At 55.8% G+C, this 20,047-nt stretch overlaps 2 protein-coding genes across 4 annotated transcripts; both read right to left on the reverse strand.

The window, feature by feature from the left end:
* Positions 1-1,892: 1,892 nt before the first annotated feature.
* PIP5KL1 (phosphatidylinositol-4-phosphate 5-kinase like 1) lies at positions 1,893-11,713 on the reverse strand. Its single transcript, XM_033192052.1, has 10 exons — positions 11,648-11,713; positions 10,619-10,816; positions 9,361-9,411; positions 8,991-9,145; positions 8,574-8,698; positions 8,236-8,270; positions 8,092-8,147; positions 6,622-6,734; positions 5,857-6,010; positions 1,893-3,120 (listed from the first exon to the last, which is right to left on the reverse strand). The coding sequence occupies exons 1-10, from the start codon at positions 11,675-11,677 to the stop codon at positions 2,853-2,855; spliced, it is 1,185 nt and encodes a 394-aa protein (XP_033047943.1). The 5' UTR covers positions 11,678-11,713; the 3' UTR covers positions 1,893-2,852.
* A 3,993-nt stretch (positions 11,714-15,706) lies between these two features.
* DPM2 (dolichyl-phosphate mannosyltransferase subunit 2, regulatory) lies at positions 15,707-19,802 on the reverse strand. 3 transcript variants are annotated; one of them, XR_004432716.1, is made up of 4 exons: positions 18,728-18,778; positions 18,352-18,577; positions 17,157-17,259; positions 15,707-16,390 (listed from the first exon to the last, which is right to left on the reverse strand). XR_004432716.1 is itself a non-coding variant. In XM_033192067.1 (4 exons), the coding sequence occupies exons 1-4, from the start codon at positions 18,728-18,730 to the stop codon at positions 16,332-16,334; spliced, it is 255 nt and encodes an 84-aa protein (XP_033047958.1). In that variant the 5' UTR covers positions 18,731-19,802; the 3' UTR covers positions 15,707-16,331. The 3 variants fall into 3 exon arrangements, 2 of the variants coding, with proteins under 2 accessions (XP_033047958.1, XP_033047968.1); XM_033192067.1 differs by having other exon boundaries at positions 18,352-18,441; positions 18,728-19,802; XM_033192077.1 differs by lacking the exon at positions 18,352-18,577 and having other exon boundaries at positions 18,728-18,806.
* Between the last annotated feature and the right edge of the window lie 245 nt (positions 19,803-20,047).

Genomic DNA, 20,047 nt, shown 5'->3' on the forward strand with positions numbered 1-20,047 from the left:
ACAACCTACATGATCCTACACGGGGTGAACTCCTTCAGTCACCCTCCACCAACCCTGGCCACCCTCCGACCGCCAATCATACTGAAGCCATTCCTACTGCAGGACCTTTGCACTCACCATGTCCTCTGCTGGACGGCGCTAGTCATATAGTGGCTCCTCTTGTCATTCAGCTGCGCATCACCTCCTCTGAAAAGCCCTTGCCAGCCACCCAGCCAACACTGCACCCCCATCCGTCTTGCCTCACCCCAAATCAGTTTTTCATAGTATTTGTCACACTCTGAAATTGCCCTGTGTATGAACTGGTTGCCTTATTTATGGTCCACCTGCCCCACAGATTCTAAGCTCTATGTGGGCAAAGTCAGACCAGCCATGTGCTCAGGGCACCTCCACACCTGCACAGTGCCCAGCACACACTAGGTGCTAGGTCACGTCTATCAGTGCATGAGTTAGGAGAGCCTGGGTCCCATGAGTTCTTGAACAAATCACTTTCCTCTCCAGCCTGAGGTCCCGGATAGGCTCATGGCCAGAGACCCAAAGGTGGAGAGGGGCTGATTCATCCTTATGTGTGAGAGCAGGACTCTGTGGCGCTGACTCAGCCCTGTGGGATCCAGACGGGTGGAAATGTGGAGTCAGACTCTAGTTCCTGTTGCAATTCCCTGCCACCTCTGAATTTCCCTGGCCCATCACCTCCTGAGTGATGGGCATGACACACTCTATGTCACAACTTCCTGCTAAAGCAAGAACAAGAAATTTCCACTCAGCTCATGCCAGCACAGAGAGGTTGAGAAATCAGGCAAGGTCACCCAGCCGACTAGGAGTGATATCAATATTTAAAGTACATATATTCTGGCGAAGTGCAGTGGTTCATGCCTGTGGGCCCAACACTTTGGGAGGATCAAATTGGGCGAATTGCTGGAGCCCAGGAGTTCAAGATCAGCCTGGGCAATATGGCGAGACCCTGTCTCTGCAGAATAAAATAAAAGTAACCAGGTGTGATGGCACATGCCTGTAGTCCCAGCTACTTGGGAGGCTGAGGTGGGAGGATCACTTGAGCCCAGGAGGTTGAGGCTGCAGTGAGCTGTAATCCATGCCACTGCACTCAAGCATAGGTGACAGAGGGAGACCCTGTCTCCAAAAAACCCAAAAACCAAATATTCCAGGAACCCTGCAGCCAGAGCTCTCTTCTTCCTCCCCCTTCCCCCTCAGCCATCTTTCTTTTTTTGTTGTTGTTTTGTTTGAGACAGTCTTGCTGTGTTGCCCAGGCTGGAGTGCAGTGGTGCCATCTCGGCTCACCGCAACCTCTGCCTCCTGGGTTCAAGGAATTCTCCTGCCTCAGCCTCTGAAGAAGCTGGGACTACAGGTGCCCGCCACCACACCTGGCTAATGTTTGTATTTTTAGTAGAGACGAGGTTTCACCATGTTGACCAGGCTGGTTTCAAACTCCTGACCTCAAGTGATCCACCCACCTTGGCCTCCCAAAGTGCTAGGATTACAGGCATGAGCCACCATGCCTCGCCCCTCAGCCATCTTTCTTTGGTGTGATCTGATGGGTCAGTGGAGTGGCAGTGTGCATTGCAGCTGAATGGCTTCCCCGAGGTCCTGCACTGTCCAATCCTGGGGGTCCACTCTTGGCCCACGTGGCCCCCTCCCACTCGGAAATGTTTTCCTTCTCTCACCCCAGGCCTTTGCTGTGCTCTTAGCTTGGGGCCCTCCTAGGGACTTGTCAGACTATTCTCTGGTCTCAGTGGAGGAGTTAAAGCCCTTCCCCCAACACTATCCATCAAATGATCGGGTAGGGGTCCCTTCCCCTAGACTGAGTTCCGCGAGTTTCATGAAGGCAGAATCTGTGCCCAGGTCCCCATTACCCAGCAGAGGGCCTGTCACATGGCAGGTGCTCAGCAAATATTTAATGAGTTAATGAGGTCTGTTTCCATTCTTTCATTTTACAGATTAGACCAGCGAAGCACAGAGAGGTTTAGCACCTTGACCCAGTCACACAGCCAGGCCCTGGAGCAGCTCTGGAGGAAAGGCCCACTTGGGCTTGGGCATGGTCAGATTGAACTGGGGTCAGAGGCCAGGCTGGAGTTTCCTGGAGGAAGGAGAAGGAGTGATCAGGGGCCATGCAGGCTCCTGGTGATGTCTGTGCAGCCAAGACCTTGGTCTGACCATGGACCCTTGCCCCCATTTCACTGATGAGAAAAGTGACTTTCAGAGGAGGGCAGAGCTCACTTCAGATCAATAGTAGACGCCGTTCAGAATGCCTCCCAGAGCTCCAGGCAGCCCCCCAGGACCCCAGCTTCCCCCACCTGCATCCCTAGAGTATCGGGCCAGGAGCAGGGGGTCGGGAGGCCTGGGTACTCGGGGCCGATCTTGCCACTTACCAGTGCATAAGCCCCTTAAAGTCTCTGGGCCTCAGTTTCCCCATCTGGACGACAAGAGGGCTGCAGCCTTCAGCCTCCCCCCTTGCCCAGAGCATGAGGACTAAGCTGCAGGAGCTGGTGGTTAAGAATACAGGCTCCGGAATCCAAAAGTCATGGTTGAGTCCTGGTTCCAGCATTTATTGCTGAATGATCTTGATCAGTCCCTTCACCCCCTGAGCCTCCATTTCATGGTCTGTAAAAAGAGAATAATAGCATTTTTTTAAGGACTAAATGAGCTAAAGTAGGGGAATCCTTGGCATGATGCTGGGCACGGCACCACGGTCAAACGGGGCTGCGCGGTTACGGAATTAGGGGATGCTGCCCTCTGGCGACCATCAGGAAGAAGCGCAGGCGAGATGCTCGGGCCCAAGGGAACCGGTGTTCCTGGCGTGAGTCCATCATCCAGATCCGGAAAGTGCGGCCGGGCGCCCGTCACTCTGTGTGCTCCTCCACCCACTGGCAGAGGCGACGGGCGTAGCGAGCCGGGCTGACAGTGGAGAAGGTCCGGCCCGGGTAGCGCAGTGTCTTCCACAGGTGCTCCAGCCGCTTGCGGAGCCCGTAGACCGTGGCGAGATCCACGACGCCCAGGAAATAGCGCTGCTCGGGCCCGTCCAGGATGTGTAGGGCGTTGGGGGCGTCGGGCAGCAGCCGGCGGTTTTGGACTCCCGACTCTTCTGGGCTCTGTGCCCCTTGCACAGACCTGGGGGCCGACAGGAGGATGAAGCTGCCACCTCCTCCAGGAAACCCCAGCCAGTTGGCTCTGCAAGCCTGGCCAGGCTGCCCACCCCTCCACCAGCTCATTCCCACACCTCCTGCGTGCCGAGGTTTGTGAAATCAGGTAGATGAGAAAAGTCAAAGTGTTGGGCTAGAGCTGCACTGTTCAGTACTTAGAAATTGTTCACAGGTGGCCACTGAGCCTTGAAATGTGGTGCCACATGACTTCAAGTAAGTCTATTTCCTAAATTTCTGTTTGGAGTCATCCAACCCTAGAAGTCTCAGGGTCGCGGAGCAGAAGTTTTGTGAACAAAATCCAGCAACCCCAGTTTGCAGAAGGTGTGTGTATGATTTTGCCTCAAAATGTATTCCATACCAGAAGGTACCTTTGGCGGGGCGCCCAGTCCCAGCAGAAGTAGGTTCAGTTCCCTAACTTTGTCCTCAGGCATTGCTGAGGGGCTTTAATCCTGTCCTGTCTGGGTCTGGGGGTAAATATACCAATGAGAAAAAAGCCCTGCCCGGCGCTGGCCAATCAGAACTCAGTGGTCTGAGAGTCTGAGCAGAATGCTGGTACCCTGTGGGCTACCTGGATGATGGGGAGATGCGGGATGGGGAAGTTCTGAGTAGGGGCTGGGAACTGGGTGGGGGTGGGGCTGGGACAGCCAACATAAAAATATTTCAATGTCACAACAATTCCATGAAAACCAGGAATCACTGACTGAATGACAGCGGTGGCCTAAGGACCAGCTAGGGGGAGAAGGCAAGGGAGAAGCTGACCTCGCTTGGATGCGCAGATGTGGGAGGCTCTGTGCCCTGTGGCAGGCTTGCCACCATCCGGTCAGGACATGTCCAGCCTAGCCACAGACTGCTTGAGGAGCCATGACTCCAAATTCTACCCAAGCCTCACCCATCCCAAGTTCTTCCTCCAAGGGGCAGGAACAAGGCAGGGGATGAGAGGGGTGGCGGCTGGATGAGCGGACCTCCTCCTTCACTCCCCTTGTCCACCCACTGGATCAATGGAGTGCCTGTGTTAGCCCCTGTGTAATTCTGGTCGACCTCAGGAGTGGGTCTGAGGGAACAGAAATGGAAGTAGCTGGTCAAGTACTAACATGAGTCCTCAGAAGTCATTCTGCAACCTCATGTCCCCTTCCCGAGCCTCAGTTCTCACATTTCTCAAATGGGGATGAGTCTACCCTCCCAGTGAGGCTCCCGGTCAGCGTGAAGGAGTGACAGTTACCACTACTGAGATGAGGATGGGAAGACGGTGCCAACGATGATGACCTCAGGGTCCTGGAAGTAGAATGACCAGCTTAAAGGGCAAAGACCCTTTAAAGCAAAAATTAGGCTGGGCGCAGTGGCTCATGCCTGTCATCCCAACACTTTGGAAGGCTGAGACAGATGAATCTCTTGAGTTCAGGAGTTCAAGACCAGCCTGGTCAACATGGCAAAACCCCTTCTCCACTAAAAATACAAAAATTGGCCAGGTGCTGTGGCTCACACCTGTAATCCCAGCACTCTGGGAGGCAGGGGCAGGTGGATCACCTGAGGTCAGGAGTTCAAGATCAGCATGGACAACTTGGTGAAACCACATCTCTAATAAAAATACAAAAATTAGCCAGGCATGCTGGTGTGTGCCTGTAATCCCAGCTACTCAGGAGGCTGAGGGAGGGAGAACTGCTTGAACCCGGGAGGCAGAGGTTGCAGTGAGCCAAGATCGCACCACTGCACTCCAGCCTGGGCAACAGAGTAAGACTCCATCTCAAAAAAAAAAAAAAAAAAAAAAAATTAGCCAGGCATGGTGGCAGGTGTCTGTAATCCCAGACTCAGGAGGCTGAGGCAGGAGAATCACTTGAATCCAGGAGGCAGAGGTTACAGTGAGCCAAGAGGGCACCACTGCACTCCAGCCTGGGTGACAGATCGAAACTCCGTCTCAAAAAAAAAAGCAAAAATTAAAAAAATTAAAAATAGGTCTTTTAAAAAAAAGTTTTTTTAATTTAAAAATAGGTCTTTTTCTTTTTTGGGGGGGGGGGGGTGAGACGGAGTCTCGCTCTGTCGCCCAGGCTGGAGTGCAGTGGCCGGATCTCAGCTCACTGCAAGCTCCGCCTCCCGGGTTTACGCCATTCTCCTGCCTCAGCCTCCCGAGTAGCTGGGACTACAGGTGCCCACCACGTCGCCTGGCTAGTTTTTTTGTATTTTTTTAGTAGAAACAGGGTTTCACTGTGTTAGCCAGGATGGTCTCGATCTCCTGACCTCGTGATCCTCCCGTCTTGGCCTCCCAAAGTGCTGGGAAAAATAGGTCTTTTTCTCTGCTCTGAAACCTTCAATGGTTCCACAGCCCCATTGGAAAATGGGCAGATTCTTCAAATAATCACCAAAGCTCTTCTCCAACTGGACTTCATCTGTTCTGTCCCCTGCTGCAGTCCACCTGTGCCCCTCCGGCCCTACCAGCTAGGCTTCTCCAGCCCTCCCCTCTACACACACACGCACGCACGCACACACGCACACACACCCAGGCATGCATGCACATGCACGCACACATACATATGCACACACGCACGCACACACACTTGCACATACACACACACACAAACTCTGCACTTTCCAGCCTTCGTGTATTTGGCTGCACTGCTCCCGGCAGAGGGAAGGCACTCCCACGCCCCATGTGTGTCTTTCCTTTACTCTCACCACCTCAATCTCGCTGTTGCCCCTGTGGGGGGCTCACCTGGCCGTACGGAAGATGAGGCTGCTGCCCAGGCCCCTCTCATCCTCGTGGAGACATTGGAAGGCCATCAGGAGGCTGTAATCCAGCACGTTGAGCTCCCGGAGGAAGGTGGTGTCCAGTTCCATCTGGCGGAGGAACCAGTTCCGCTGGGGCCCTGCCGGAGCATCAGTGCCCCAACCTGAGCGCTCATCATGTGCCAGCCACGGTGCTCCACACACTCTGCCCCGTGACAGCACGTGGCATTACTTTCCCCATCTCACAAATAAAGAAACTCATCTGTAATTTGCCTTGGTCACCTAGCTAGGAAGTCATGGAGCCTGAATTTGAACGCTGCTCTGCCTGATTCCAGAATCTGGGCTCTTTTATTTTTATTTTATTTTTTGAGACGGAGTCTTGCTCTGTTGCACAGGCTGGAGTGCAGTGGTGCCATCTCGGCTCACTGCAACCTCTGCCTCCTGGATTCAAGCGATTCTCCTGCCTCAGCCTCCTGAATAGCTGGGATTTCAGGCGTGTGCCACCACGCCCCGCTAATTTTTGTGTTTTTAGTAGAGATGGGGTTTCAGCATCTTGGCCAGGCTGGTCTTGAACTACTGACCTCGTGATCCACCTACCTTGGCCTCCCAAAGTGCTGGGATTACAAGCATGAGTCACCGCGCCCAGCAGAAACTGGGCTCTTAATGACTCAGGCAGAGGGCAGCAGGGACACCCTTATCAACTTCACCCTGAATGAAGGAGGGGCAGGCAGTGACCACCCCCGTGACTCACCCAGGTTGATGGTCTTGCCCTGAAAGTTGAGGTCCTTCAGCACCAGAACAATGGGGCTGCCCTCAGGGGCGGGATCCACCCAGCGGCTCACCTCGCAGCCTTTGATGTCATACCTGAGTGAGGCGACGGAATTCAGCTTTACATAGATTTGAGACACAGAGAGAATCTCACAAGAGCTTCCAGTGACTACTTATGTGCATTGAACTATTACATAGATCATCCCCAATCCTCAGCACAACCCTAGCTAGCCTTTCTTTCTTTCTCTTCCTTCCTTCCTTCCTTGCTTCCTTCCTTCCTTCCTTTCTTTCTCTTCCTTCCTTTCTTTTTTCTTTCTTTCTCCTTTCTTTCTCTCTCTCTCCCCCTCTTTATCTTCCTTTCTTCTTCTTCCTTTTCTTTCTCTCTTTCTTTCTCTCTCTTTCTCTCCTTCCTTTCTTTCTTCTTTCTCTTTCTTTCTTTCTCTCCTTCTCTCTCTCTTTCTCTTTCTTTCTCTCTCTTTCTTTCTTTTCTTTCTTTCCCTTCTTTCCCTTCCTTCCTTCCTTTTTTTTTTTTTTTGAGATGGACTCTCACCTGCTGCTTTCTTTTTTTAGAGAAGGTCTTACTCTGTCACCCAGGCTGGAGTGCAGTGAAACAAACACGGCTCACTAAAGCCTGGACCACCTGGGCTCAAGCAATCCTCCCACCTTAACCTCCCAAGTGTCTGGGACTACAGGCACATGCCACCACACCCAGCTAATTTTTTCACTTTTTGTAGAGGCAGGGTCTCACTATATTGCCCAGGGTGGTCTACAACTCCCGGGTTCAAGTAATCCTCCTGCCTTGGCCTCCCAAGGCGCTGTGATTACAAGCGAGACCCACCACACCTGGCCCTACAGCTGAACCCCGGGCTATTATTGTTTCTGAGTTAAAGATAAGAGCAGAGCAGGCATTCACACTCAGGTCACTGGAGGCCCAGCCCAGGCTTGAGCCCTGCCTGTGCCTGCCTCTGGACACCCTGTTACCCCTGAAGGTGTCCCAGACACAGGGATCCAACCCCAGGCGGAGGCACCAGGAGGGCCTGGGGGCAGCCAATGGCCGGGCGGAGGTGGGGGGCAGGGAACCTGTGGGCAGAGCCAGCGCTGGAGGGCACAGGGGGCTACGTGCAGTCAGAGGCTGGGTCTGAGTCGCTGCTCCCCACATGTTAGCTGTGTGGCCTTCTCCTTCCTCGGTTTCTCATCTAGGAAGGAGGATAAGAGCTGCCCCTCAGCGTCTTTCTGGGAATTAAAAAGCATGAGAAGGGCCCAACACGGCGCCTAACGCACACTGAGTGCTCCAGATATGCTGGGCGTGAGCGTCACTGTCTCTGACCCGCCAGATCTTGGGAACTGCCCCTTCTTCCTGGGCCTCAGTTTCACCTTCTGGCTAGTGAGTGTGGGTGCTTCAGGCGGTGAGTTTCGGCTGGGGTGGGGCACCAAACCTGCTTGGGCCACTCACCTCTCGGAGATGCGGCCGGCGGGGTAGAAGACGCTCTGCATGACGATGAAGTACGTCTGGGGGCCGGGACAGGGAGTGAGGGAGGCCGGCTGTCGCCCTCCAGCCGCCCGCTCCGCCCAGCCACCTCTCCTTGGCTTCACCCACCTTCTTTCCCCGGTCCACCCGCAGACTGTGCACTCCTGGAAGGGGAGAGGGCGCCGAATGAGGATCCCCAAACTCCACGACCCGGGGTGCATCCGGCACCAGTCCCAGCGCCAGGCCACGCCTCCTTCTCAAGATCCGCGGCACCCGGACCCTTCCTTGTCTGGGGTCCGGATCCCGACCCAATCCCACTCCTAAACCCAACCCCAGTGGTGCCCTGCCCCCACGCATGTCCCCAACCCCATATCCGCCCATTTGGGCCCCGCCCACATACCCCGCCCTCCCCAGGTATATTGTCACCTAGGACCGGCCCCCACCGAGCCCCGCCCCCAGCCGCGTACCCAGCAACCGCGCCAGCAGCGAGTGCGGGTGCCGCTGCAGGTGCTGCACGTAGCGGGGCAGGTGGGCGAGCAGAGCCTGCACCTCTCGGCGCCCCTGGGTCTTCAGGAAGAAGCGCTGGTCGTGGCTGGGGGGCAAGAGAAAGAGGTCACTGCCCAGGCCTGACTGGAGCGGCTCTCACTCAGCCCCCTTCCCCGACCTGTGCACGTGGATCTCGCTACCAGGTCTCGGCACCGCCCCTCTAGCCTTCGGCCCTCGCACTCCTCTCCTCCCCCATTTGTCCACCGTCCGGCCTTGATGCTCCCAGATCGGGGCCGCTCTGTTTCTCTCTTCAGGCGGCCTTCCCCGCCACTGGGAATTCTGCCCTCCCAGCCAGGGGTACCACTCCCACCCCTGCCCCACCCCTGCCGCAAGCTCACGACAGGAAGAAGCTGGCCTTGCTCTTGGAGGTGCTGAGGAACTGCAAGTAGGGGCCGCCGGGGCCCAGGGCAGCCTGATAGTCCTCCTCCGCCAGGCCCAGGGAGCGGCGCAGCCAGGCAAAGGCGGGGCCGGCCAGCGTGCCCAGCTCGAAGCCCTGCAGGGGAGGAAGAGCCTCCTCTGGAGTGCCTGCGTGGGTCCGGGTGTGTGCAGTTGGTCCTGGGACAGGAGGGTCAGGGTGACTACACCCTTTCTGCAAGGCCCAAGGCTCAGGGACAAGCCTTCAGTCCCACTGCACAGATGGGAAAACTGCAGAGGAGAGAGCAGGACCAGCACACGCCCCTCCCCAGATGGGAGTCTGGGGCTTCCTACCTCATGAACCTGGGTTAGGACCTCCGAGAAATCGTCCTGGGAGGGTGGCCCCTGCAGGGAGAGGTAGAGGAGCTCAGGGCAACCCCTCAGTCCCCTGCTGCCTGCCCCAGGATCTCCAGATGTCCTGCACCTGGCCCGCCCCCCATCTCCTCCAATTTGATTCCTTCAGCAAACTGGGACCGGAGTTGTTTCTGGGAGTGCCTAAGTTGGGCAGATGCGTTGCTCACCCTCCCAGGGCTGCCAGGGGGACAAGAGTGACCCACGGCAAGGCCTGAGTGTATTTCATCCATTCTGGGTCCCCAGCACCAGGCCATGAGTTTAAGCCAGGCACGTTCCCAGACTCACAGGCTGGCCAAGTGAAGCCAGATTCCGTCCAGTACAAGGGGATGGCTCTGAAGCCAAGGGACCTGCCTGATGCAACCTGGGAGGGGAAAAATCAGAGAAGGCTTCCTGGGGGTGGGGACCTCTAAGCTGAAATCTAAAGGGTAGTGGAGAGAAGGAGCAGGGTGCTCTCAGCAGTAGAAACAGCACTGGTGGCTGCCAGCAAGGGAAGGAGGGCCCAAGTGGCTGAAGCCAGTCAGGGAGGGATGGAGTGTGAACAAGGCTGGATGCAGCTGGATCTGGAGGTCATGCTGAGTACTGGGGAGCCATGGAAGCTTTTCAGCAGGTGATGAGGTCAGTTTTCGAGTTAGAGAACTCCCTCGTGTCTCTGCACTCTCCCTGGATCTCCAGGTCCCTGTGCCCGGATGTGGCCTATGGAATGTGGTCCCACTGCACACACATGCACACACACGAATGCCACACACATGCTCACCCAGGCCCGCCCAGCTGCTGAGCTTGCAGTTGGGCCACCTTTCTGCTGAGCCAGCCCTGCCTCAGCCTGAGCTCCAGAGAGGATGGGCCAGGCCAGTAGGGTGGGGGTGGGTCCCTTTTCAACCATACACCCTGGCAGGGCTGGGAGGGCCTCAGAAACCAAGGAGTATAATCTCCCCCTATTATACAGATGGGGACACTGAGGCCCAGAGAGAGACAGAGACCCACCTGGAGTCACACAGCAACCACCTGAGTCAGGGGGTTCCTCACACGCCCAACACACCCCAGACGTTCCAGCTCCCACATCACAATGTTCCTCCCTCTCTGCCTTCCTCCCGTTGATGTCCCTCTCTGATCCCCACACCTGCAGTTTTAGCCAGACAGGGCATCAGCCACGTCTTGCTATTGCTGGTGTGGACATTCATGGGACAGATGGGCCACTCACCGTGGGTGGGTGGTCCATGGAGACCTGGGTGGCAGCCCACAGCCCTGCCTGCATCATGCATGTCATCCCATGCAGTTCATGCCCCGGGCTGATCTCAAACAGGCCCAGGCGAGACTGCTTATCTCGGAGGCGCCAGAGAAGCCCCCGGCGGCTGGAGGTGACTGCTCTGCATCCAGCCTCAGGGGAGGGGGCCAGGACCTGGTGGGAGGACACAAAGAGCCTGTGGCAGCGTCACAGAGGAAAAAGATCAGGGTTCAAGTCCCACTTCCACTACTTGTGAGACTTCCCCTCATCTCTCTCTGCCTCAGTTTCTTCAGCTGTAAAATAGATGATGCTGGTGCCCAAGAGGGGCCACACAGTGCCTGGCACGCAGTCAGCACCCAAAAAGAGCAATGGTTATGATGATCAGTAGATAGGGCATGAGCTCTGCAGTCAAACCTGGCCTGAGATGGACCGTCTCTCATCAACCTTGTGACCGTAGGTAAATCGCCTAACCTTTCTGTGCCTCATTTTCTCATCTGCAACGTGAAAACTAGAACAGCTTGTTTGTGGCAGGTATGAACTCTTGTTACTGTTGAGTTTGAGCTCCTTGCACGGGAGCCCTTGATAACAGGAGCTGTGATGCCGGTGGTTCAGTCACAACTATTCCATTCGCCTATGCTGAGCGCCTCCAGGCCAGCACGGAGGGGCCAGCACGATGCTGGTCATAGCCGCTGACCCACCAGTAGTGGGCATCCACTGTGTGCCCCGCACTGGATGAGAGCTTGACCTCCTAATAGCCCCCTGAAGGAGGAGCTTTAGCATCCTCTCCATTTTCCCGATGAAGAAACTGAGGAAGTGCTGAGGGATCTCCGCCAGGCCGCCCCTCGGCATACCTGGTGCCCCGTGTGGGGCGTGTCCTGGTCTTCGCCAGCTGCAGGGCCCCTCCCTGGCTTGGATGGGGGCGTGTCCGCGCCGCTCGCCGAGGGGAGGCCCGACCCCTGCCCACCAACCCTTCCCTCTCCTGTCCTCTCTCGGGTCCGCACCTACCTCGCGGGGCCCGGGGCTCGGCGCAGCCATCGCCCCCGCAGCAGCTTCCCGGGCTTTGGCCGCGTTCCCCGCCGCCCCGCTGCAGGAGTCAGGCCCCGCCCCTGCCTCGCGGCCGACCAATCGGGTGACGCCGACCGCGGCTGCATCCAATCTGCACGGGAGGCGCTGGCGATGGCCTGCGGGTCCCGCCCCCGCGGCTGCAGCATCCTTCAGACCTCGGTCCGGCTGGGGTGGGGCTGCCGGACGTTGGCTGGGGTCCCGCGAAGGGAGCACCCCCATTTTCCGCCCTGGGCTAGGGGACTCGGGTCGCTAGGGCCGCCTGGGGAGGCGAGTAACCTAAATCCTGTGCCACCCACCCATTCTGGCGTGAAATTCCCTTTGCCTGTCTTTTGGGTGAAAAAACTGAGTGATCTAGAGAAAGAAGTCATTACCTCTAGGTCACACGGGAGAGTCGGGACATCCATTCACTGAACACATAGATATTGAACACCCACTGTGGGCCAGCAGTGCTAGGCCCTGGGGATTTAGTGGTGAGCGAGAGGGAGGGGCTCAGCTGCCTGAGGGATCTTTAAAAGCATAATTCAGATGATGTCACTCTCGTGCTTAAAGCCTCCAGTGGCTCCCATGGCAATGGAACAAAACCCAAACGCCTCACCCTGACCCCAGGCCCATCTCAAACCACTCACCCTACACTTACCACTCAGCCGCCCAGACCCTCCTGTTCCTTACCCGCCAAACTCTCCCATTAAGGCCTCTGCATTTTCTATTCCCTCTACTTGAAACTCTTGACCCCAGACTGCCACTCGCCTTGTTCTTTCGTCACCTTGCCAGACTCCAGCAGAGTGCTCCCTTCCCCCACTCCTGATCACATCACCTTTATTTTCTTCACCACCCTAACACTGTCAGAGACTGTCTTGTTTATTGTTTATCACGTCTCCCCCTGGAGTGGGAATGCCATGAAAGCGGGGCCATGTCACTCCTGCTTCCTGCCTGAGTGCCTGGCACAAGCCTGTGCTAGATGAGTGTCTATGGGACCAAGGTGAGTAGGGTGTGCAAAGGCCTTGGCGAGTCCAGGAAGTGAAAGGCTAGAGTGGCTGGAGTGAAGAAGGGAGAGCAGGCTGGGAGGCAGGGCCTTGTGGGGACCCAGAGAGGTATTGTGGGTACGGGTGTGAGTGTGAGGCGCCAAGGTGCGAGGGTTTTGTTTGTTTTGAGACAGAATCTCGCTCTGTTGCCCACGCTGGAGTGCAATGGCACGATCTTGGCTCACTGCAACCTCTGCCTCCGGGTTCAAGCGATTCTCATGCCTCAGCCTCCCAAGTAGCTGGGATTACAGGCACGCGTCACCATGCCCAGCTAATTTTTTTTTTCTTTTTTTCTGAGACAATCTTGCCCTGTCTCCCAGGCTGGAGTGCAATGGTACGGTCTTGGCTAACTGCAACCTCTGCCTCCCAGGTTCAAGCGATTCTTCTGCCTCAGCCTCCCGAGTAGCTGGGACTACAGCCACGTGCTACCATGCTGGGCTAAATTTTTTTTTTTTTTTTTTTTTTTTTTTAGACGGAGTCTCTCTCTGTTGTAAGGCTGGAGTGCAGTGGCACGATCCTGGCTCACTTCAACCTCTGACTTCCCGGTTCAAGTAATTCTCCTGCCTCAGCCTCCCGAGTAGCTAGGATTACAGGCATGCACCACCACGTCCAGCTAATTTTTGTATTTTTAGTAGAACCGGGGTTTCACCATGTTGGCCAGGATGGTATTGATCTCTTGACCTTGTGATCCACCCACCTCAGCCTCCCAAAGCGCTGGGATTACAGGCGTGAGACACCACGCCCAGCCATTTTTGTATTTTTAGTAGAAACGGGGTTTCACCATGTTGGCCAGGATGGTCTCAAACTCCTGACCTCAAGTGATCCACCCACCTTGGCCTCCCAAAGTGCTGGGATTACAGGCGTGAGCCACCGTGCCTGGCCAAGGTGCACATTTTTGAAGGGCACTGGTTGTTATGCATAGTTGGACTGGTGGGGCCAGAGTGGGCAGAAGTGGTGAGGAAGCCATCTGGGACTTAGGGCAGAGGATGGTGGCTTTGCATCACGAAGGTGGCTAGAGGCCGGGAGAAAAGGGGAGGATTGATAAAGCTTGGGGTCCTGTGGATGGGGGGATCAGGAAAAAGCCAGGTTAAGGACATGGGACACCAGTCACTAGAGGGGGCAAGGCATGAGGAGGAGAGCCAGATTTGGGAGAAGTCTGAGAATTCAGCTCATGAGAGAATGCATTTGAGGCTCCCACCATGGCATCCGATGAGGATGTCAGGTGGGCAGCTGGGCCATGTGCGGCGCATCGGGCCAGAGGTGAGCCTGGCGAGAGTGAGAAGGCTTGTGACACATCCCTGAGGAGCCCAGCATCACATGGCAGAAGATAGCATGAGTGAGACATCAAATAGCAGAATGGTCGTCACAGTCGGGCATGGTGGCTCATGCCTGTAATCCCAGCACTTTGGGAGGCTGAGGCAGGCAGATCACCTGAGGTCAGGAGTTTGAAACCAGCCTGGTCGATAAGGCAAAACTCCATCTCTACTAAAACTACAAAAAAATTTGCTGGGCGTGGTGGCGGGCACCTGTAATCCCAGCTACTAGGGAGACTGAGGCAGGAGGATCACTTGAACCCAGAAGGCAGAGGTTGCAGTGAGCCAAGATCTCACCATTGCACTCCAGCCTAGGCAGCAGAGAGAGACTCTGTCTCAAACAAACAAAAAGAATGGTCATCACAGACATCAAGAAAGTGGCTGACAGCGGATCAGGGGATGTCACAGGCCAAATGCAGCTGAGAGTCAAGCAGACATCCTTTGGATTTAAAGAGTGGACATCGACTGGGCATGGTGGCTTATGCCTGTAATCCCAGCACTTTGGGGGGCCAAGGCAGGCGGATAGCCTGAGGTCAAGAGTTCAAGACCAGCCTGACCAACATGGAGAAACCCAGTCTCTACAAAAAATATAAAATTATCCAGGTGTGGTGGCACATGCCTGTAATCCCAGCTACTCGGGAGGCTGAGACAGGATAATCACTTGAATTCGGGAGGTGGAGGTTGCAGTGAGCCAAGATCATGCCACTGCACTCCAGCCTAGGCAACAAGAGTGAAACTTTGTCACAAAAAAATAATTACAAAAAAAATAAAGAGTGGACACTGCTGGTGGCCTCAGTGGCTGGAGCCTGCCTGGAGAGATGGGGACAGATGCTGAGTGTGGCAGGAGGTGAGGAAATGCAGGAGGCAGATGTGGACCCCTCTGGGGAAGCTTGGTGGTGAAATGGACAGAGGGAGACACTTAGTGGGAACTACTGTGTTGACAGAGGGCCTGTAAGTGGGACCCCAGAGCACACTTAGGAAACAGTGGGAGAATCCTGTGGAGATTTTTCTCACAACATGAGGGGGGCCATCTGTGACCTCAGGCTCCCACTATAGTAGTTGGGGGTTGGTGGATTAGGATCCAGAGCCCAAGTAGGCAGCTCTGCCTGGACTGGAGGAGAGTATGGAGCAGGTGGGGACAAGGCGGGTGTTTGCAGTTGGCTTCTTTTTTCTCTGTGATGAGGAAGATACCTCTGCCAACTGGAAGAAGAGTGAGGGTCCCGGGTTTGAGGAATGGGGGTTTATACTAGGTGCGGTGGCAAATAGGAGAGCCAGCTGCCCAGGCGCGGTGGGACTGCTGGAAGGCTGGGGGCTGGGCCAGTCCAGCCAACCTGAACACACAGCAGCCTTCGCTGCTCAGGGCCACGTTAAGTTGGGCTGTGGGGCTTTTAGGGGAGTGGCCCAAAGGTCCCTAAAGTAATAAATCCAACCTGCCCAAGCTGGCACAGAGGAGGCATGGCACAGGGGTGCCACGGCCTTCAATGACTCCCAGCTGTGAGCTCCATTGGGTAGGACGCACATCTCTCCCAGTCCCTGCTTTATCCCCAGTGCACAGGGTCAGGGCAGAAGGCCCCTGAGTCACCCCCACTGTACAGGATCTCCTGACCCAAGACCACTCCCAGCCCGCTCCAGCCCCGACCCTGGGTGAACACAGCACAGAGACAAACACATCATCAGTGTTTATTGGTCAGCTCTCCCAAACAGGCCAGCCCTGGGGCTTTGGGGCTGGGCCTCCATGAGGAGCGGTCGGTCAACAGCTAATATGCCCTGAGCCCCAGGGCTGGTCCTGGGGTCTGTCAGTCCTTCCCCAGGCGTTCCAGGTCCAGAAGGCTTTGTGGGGTCTTGGGCTAAGTCAGGTTAAGGAAAGCTGCCTTGCTGGAGGAGCAGGACTTGTGGAGAGAGGTCAGAGAGGTCACACATGCGGACTTAGAACCTGCTAAGTCCAATGTCAGCATGTGACAGGAGGGGAAGTGAGGCAAAATGGCAGAACCCAGGGGAAAAGGTGGCAGGGAGTCTGAGAGTGAGGTTGGGAGACCAGCATCTTTTAGGCCCTGAGCAAGAAGGGGGTGACTGGAGTCTTCCAGGTATTCCTCCCTCCTAGCTTCTGGAAGTGGGAGTCAGGGAGGGGCTCCAGTCAGGCAGGGGTAAGCTCCATGTCATGGGGACTCTGCAGGACAGGCAGGCTTGAGGCGCCACTGTGCCTGGACAGGTTCTGCAGGCTCCCCTACTTGGTCCCTGTGCTGGAGGGGAAGCAGAGAAGGGGCTGGCAGTCTCATCCCCACGGGAACTTCACTGAGCCTTCTTGGTCGCCCTCTCGCTCTTCAGCATCACGTAGGTGATGAACAGTCCTGGAATACATAGACCAGAAAGGCCACGTAAGATCTAAGCTCAGGGCTGCTGGGAGGCCAGGGCACGACACAGCAGAGCCACCCACATGCAGGGCTGTGAACCTACCCAACCACCCTCCAGGGAACCTGCTCATCTCCCTAGTCATTCGTCAAGCCATACGTCCACTCACATTCATTCAACAAACACCAACTGAGTGCCTGCCTCAGGCAAGATGCTGCGTTTAGTGTTTCAGATTCCAAGGGGAACAAGATCCACCCATCTATAGATCACCCAGTCAACCACTTGTCCACCTACATACCTACCCACCTCCTACACCTCACCCACCCACCCATCCATCCACCCATCATCCAGGCACCCAGCTATTGACTGACTCATCCAAATGACTTTCTGAGCACAACCTCAGTGCCATAGCCCATTCTAGATGCACAGTAATGATGGAGACACAGTTCCCGCCCCTAGGAAGCTATGAGAGAGAGAGGTGCAGGAATTAGAAGCCAGGGTGACAAGAGGGTGACTGAGGTGTGAGTAGAGTGATGATGGGGTTGGGGGCAGGAAAGAGGGGGACAGGTCATTGGAGTCCAAAAAGCCTGGGGCACCAGGAAACCCAGAGGTTACTGACTGGCAACCTCGAAGGATGAACAGGAAAACCCCAGGGGTGAGGTCGGGGCAAGGAGCTTCCAGCAGTGCCAAAGTGTGGAAGCATGTTCAGAGGTGGGGTCCTCCCGAAACCCTGCCCGGGGTCAAGGGGAGGAGGTGATGACTTACCCACAAACAGGAGCAGCAGGAGGCCTGCAGCCAGTGGGATGGCGACAGCATAGGCTCGGGGCAGGAAATACTTGTGGATGACATGCTGACTGTCGATGAATGGCTGGCATTGAGGGCAGAGCTCTGGTGAGCCTTGCTCGCCTTGCCCAGCCCCCAAGCCCAAACATACCACCTCCACCATCTAAGGGGTTGGCTCATTCAGAGCACTGGGCCTGCATTTGCTTTTCTTTAAGATTATGGCATTTGGGTGTCGTGGTTTGTTTCCTTCCTTAATTTCTTTTTTTTCTTTCTTTTTTTTTCCTTTTTTTTTTGAGAAGGAGTCTCGCTCTGTCGCCCAGGCTGGAGTGCAGTGGCCGGATCTCAGCTCACTGCAAGCTCCGCCTCCCGGGTTTAGGCCATTCTCCTGCCTCAGCCTCTCGAGTAGCTGGGACTACAAGCGCCACCTCGCCCGGCTAGTTTTTTGTATTTTTTAGTAGAGACGGGGTTTCACTGGGTTAGCCAGGATGGTCTCGATCTCCTGACCTTGTGATCCACCCGTCTCGGCCTCCCAAAGTGCCAGGATTACAGGCTTGAGCCACGGCGCCCGGCCTCCTTCCTTAATTTCTTATTGGTATTTACCGGGCACTTGCTTTGGTGCCTGCCATATGTTGGTGGTGGGGACAAGAGAACAGGGGACAAGAGACCTGCCCTAAGGCACTCACAGCCTAGCAAATAGTACATGAGGAATCCTCGACTGACTCCCAACCTGGGCCTCCAAGGATTCTTCACTAATATTTTTTCCCTAAAGGATAGCAAGTTCTGCACTTCCAAACACACTGCACTTCTTAAGCAATGACCAACAAGTTTTCCCACAAGAAAAAAGTATCCTAAAGGCCTTCACAGATATCACTGGCGCTCGCCATGCCTGAGTCAGCAGGCTAACCCAGAAGGAACATAACTCCCCCAAAAGTCAAAGCAAGCTGGAAACAGAGTTTTAAGTGTAGCAGCTAAGGATGCAATCTTGGGCCAGATCCTTCTTCCCGAGTCTCAGCTATCTCATCTATAAAATGCCACACCACTGGCATCTTCCTCACAGAGTTGTTCTGGAGACGAGGCAGGCAATGAAGCCAGCGCCGTGCCTAGAACCTACATAGAAGTTGCTTTGGCGGTGCCAGGTTTACAGGAAGGTGAGCAGCGGACGGGGAGAATGACATACCAAGAGAATCACCCAGGCGGTGTAGTAGGTGAAGATGATCAGGCTAACGGCGACGAGGCCGAGTCCCACCACCTGGTCTGTCCCCGTGGCCTGGAGAAAAGGGAGGTCTCAGCTGACGAAGTGACTATTTTGGCGCACTGATGGAGGCGGGGCGTCGCGGCCCGATCGCGGTCTAAGCTTCCCATTCAACAGATGCTAGAGGGCTGACTAGGGATCAGTTTCTAGGCTGGGAGAGAATGCCAGGCCTCCGCGTTGTCGTCCGTACAATGGGGGGGCGGGAGAGCAATCCCCGTTCCAGTGCCCATGCCCCAGCTCCTGAGCACCCGAGACCCTACTCCCAGACGCCCCTATCTCCGGCACTCTGTCCCAATCTCACCATTTCCCCGCGCGTTCAGTCACCGGAGCCGCAAGCCACATCCGGTTCCGGATTCACGCTTTTCCGCCTTTGGACTGCGGAGCGCGCCGGGAGTCGTAGTCCCCAGGCCGGCTCAGGCCCACGTCGTCCGAGACTAGCAGGAACCGCCTCCTCTCCTTTGCATATCGGGCAAGTGTAGTTCTCAAGAGCATTGTGAGGCCAGTTGCTGCCCGAATCTCCCTAGGGAATGGGACCGAGTTGGGGACCCAGACTCCCTGGCCTTCATGGCCACAGTCCTGTCGCCGCCCCACCAAAAGCCAATCTCTAAGTATCCCAAAGTCCTGGGGTCAGAGTGAGATGGGAGTGCGGGATCGGAAGTTCCATTTTTCAGATGGGAAAACCGAGGCTCAGAGAAAGGTAGATCCCAATCCGAGTCAGTGGTGAAGCCGACACGGGAACTGGGGGCCGTAACTAGTCTGTAGGTGGGAGAGGCGCAGAGAATGTTCACTTTCCAGCCTAGGATGGGCGGGGGAGGGTCTGTCCCCAGCCCGCATGAATGGGGAGGATTTGGATTGGTGGAGAGGAGGCGCCCTCCTCACCATCGCCTGGCCTCCCGGGCCACCCTCCGGATGTCCCCTCCCTTCTTTCACAGGCTGCCTCTCGCAGCAGCCCAGACATGCTTCGGACCGGAACCCACGCACAGGTCCCTCCCCGGTCTTGGAGGGTCCTTCCTCTGAGAACAAAGGGATGTTGGGCCAGATCACCTTCCACGCTTCTTCAGCTCCGAGATAGGAACGCGGTCCCCCACCACTCACCGGCCGGCTGCTCCTCATCCATCCGGTCTCACTGGGACACCACGTTCCTCAGGGAAGCCAGCTGGGAAGGGTTTTTTTCTTTCTTAGAGATGGAGTTCTATGTTACCCAGGCTGGTATCGAACTCCTGGGCTCAAGCGATCGTCCCAACTCGGCCTCCAGAAGTTTACAGGCTTGAGCCACCGTGCCCAGCCTCTTGTGCCTTTTAATTCACTGACACACTTGTTGATCCGGCCCTGTCAGCTCCCTGAGGGTAGGATCTGAGGTTCCTGCTGTATCCCTGGCACCCCGTGGAGGCTTGGCCCAAAGTAAGAGCTGTTTTTTTTTTTTTTTTTTTTTTCCCAGAGATGGGAGTCTCACTGTCGCCCAGGCTGCAGTGCAGTGGCATGTTCTCAGCTCATGCAACCTCCGCCTCCTGGGTTCAAGTGATTCTCCTGCCTCAGCCTCCCGAGTACCTGAGACTACAGGCGCGTGCCAACACGTCCAGCTAATTTTTGTATTTTTTAGTAGAGATGGGTTTTCACTGTG

The sequence above is a fragment of the Trachypithecus francoisi genome, unplaced genomic scaffold, assembly GCF_009764315.1.
Source record: "Trachypithecus francoisi isolate TF-2019V2 unplaced genomic scaffold, Tfra_2.0 Contig01585, whole genome shotgun sequence".
NCBI classification, from domain to species: Eukaryota; Metazoa; Chordata; class Mammalia; order Primates; family Cercopithecidae; genus Trachypithecus; species Trachypithecus francoisi.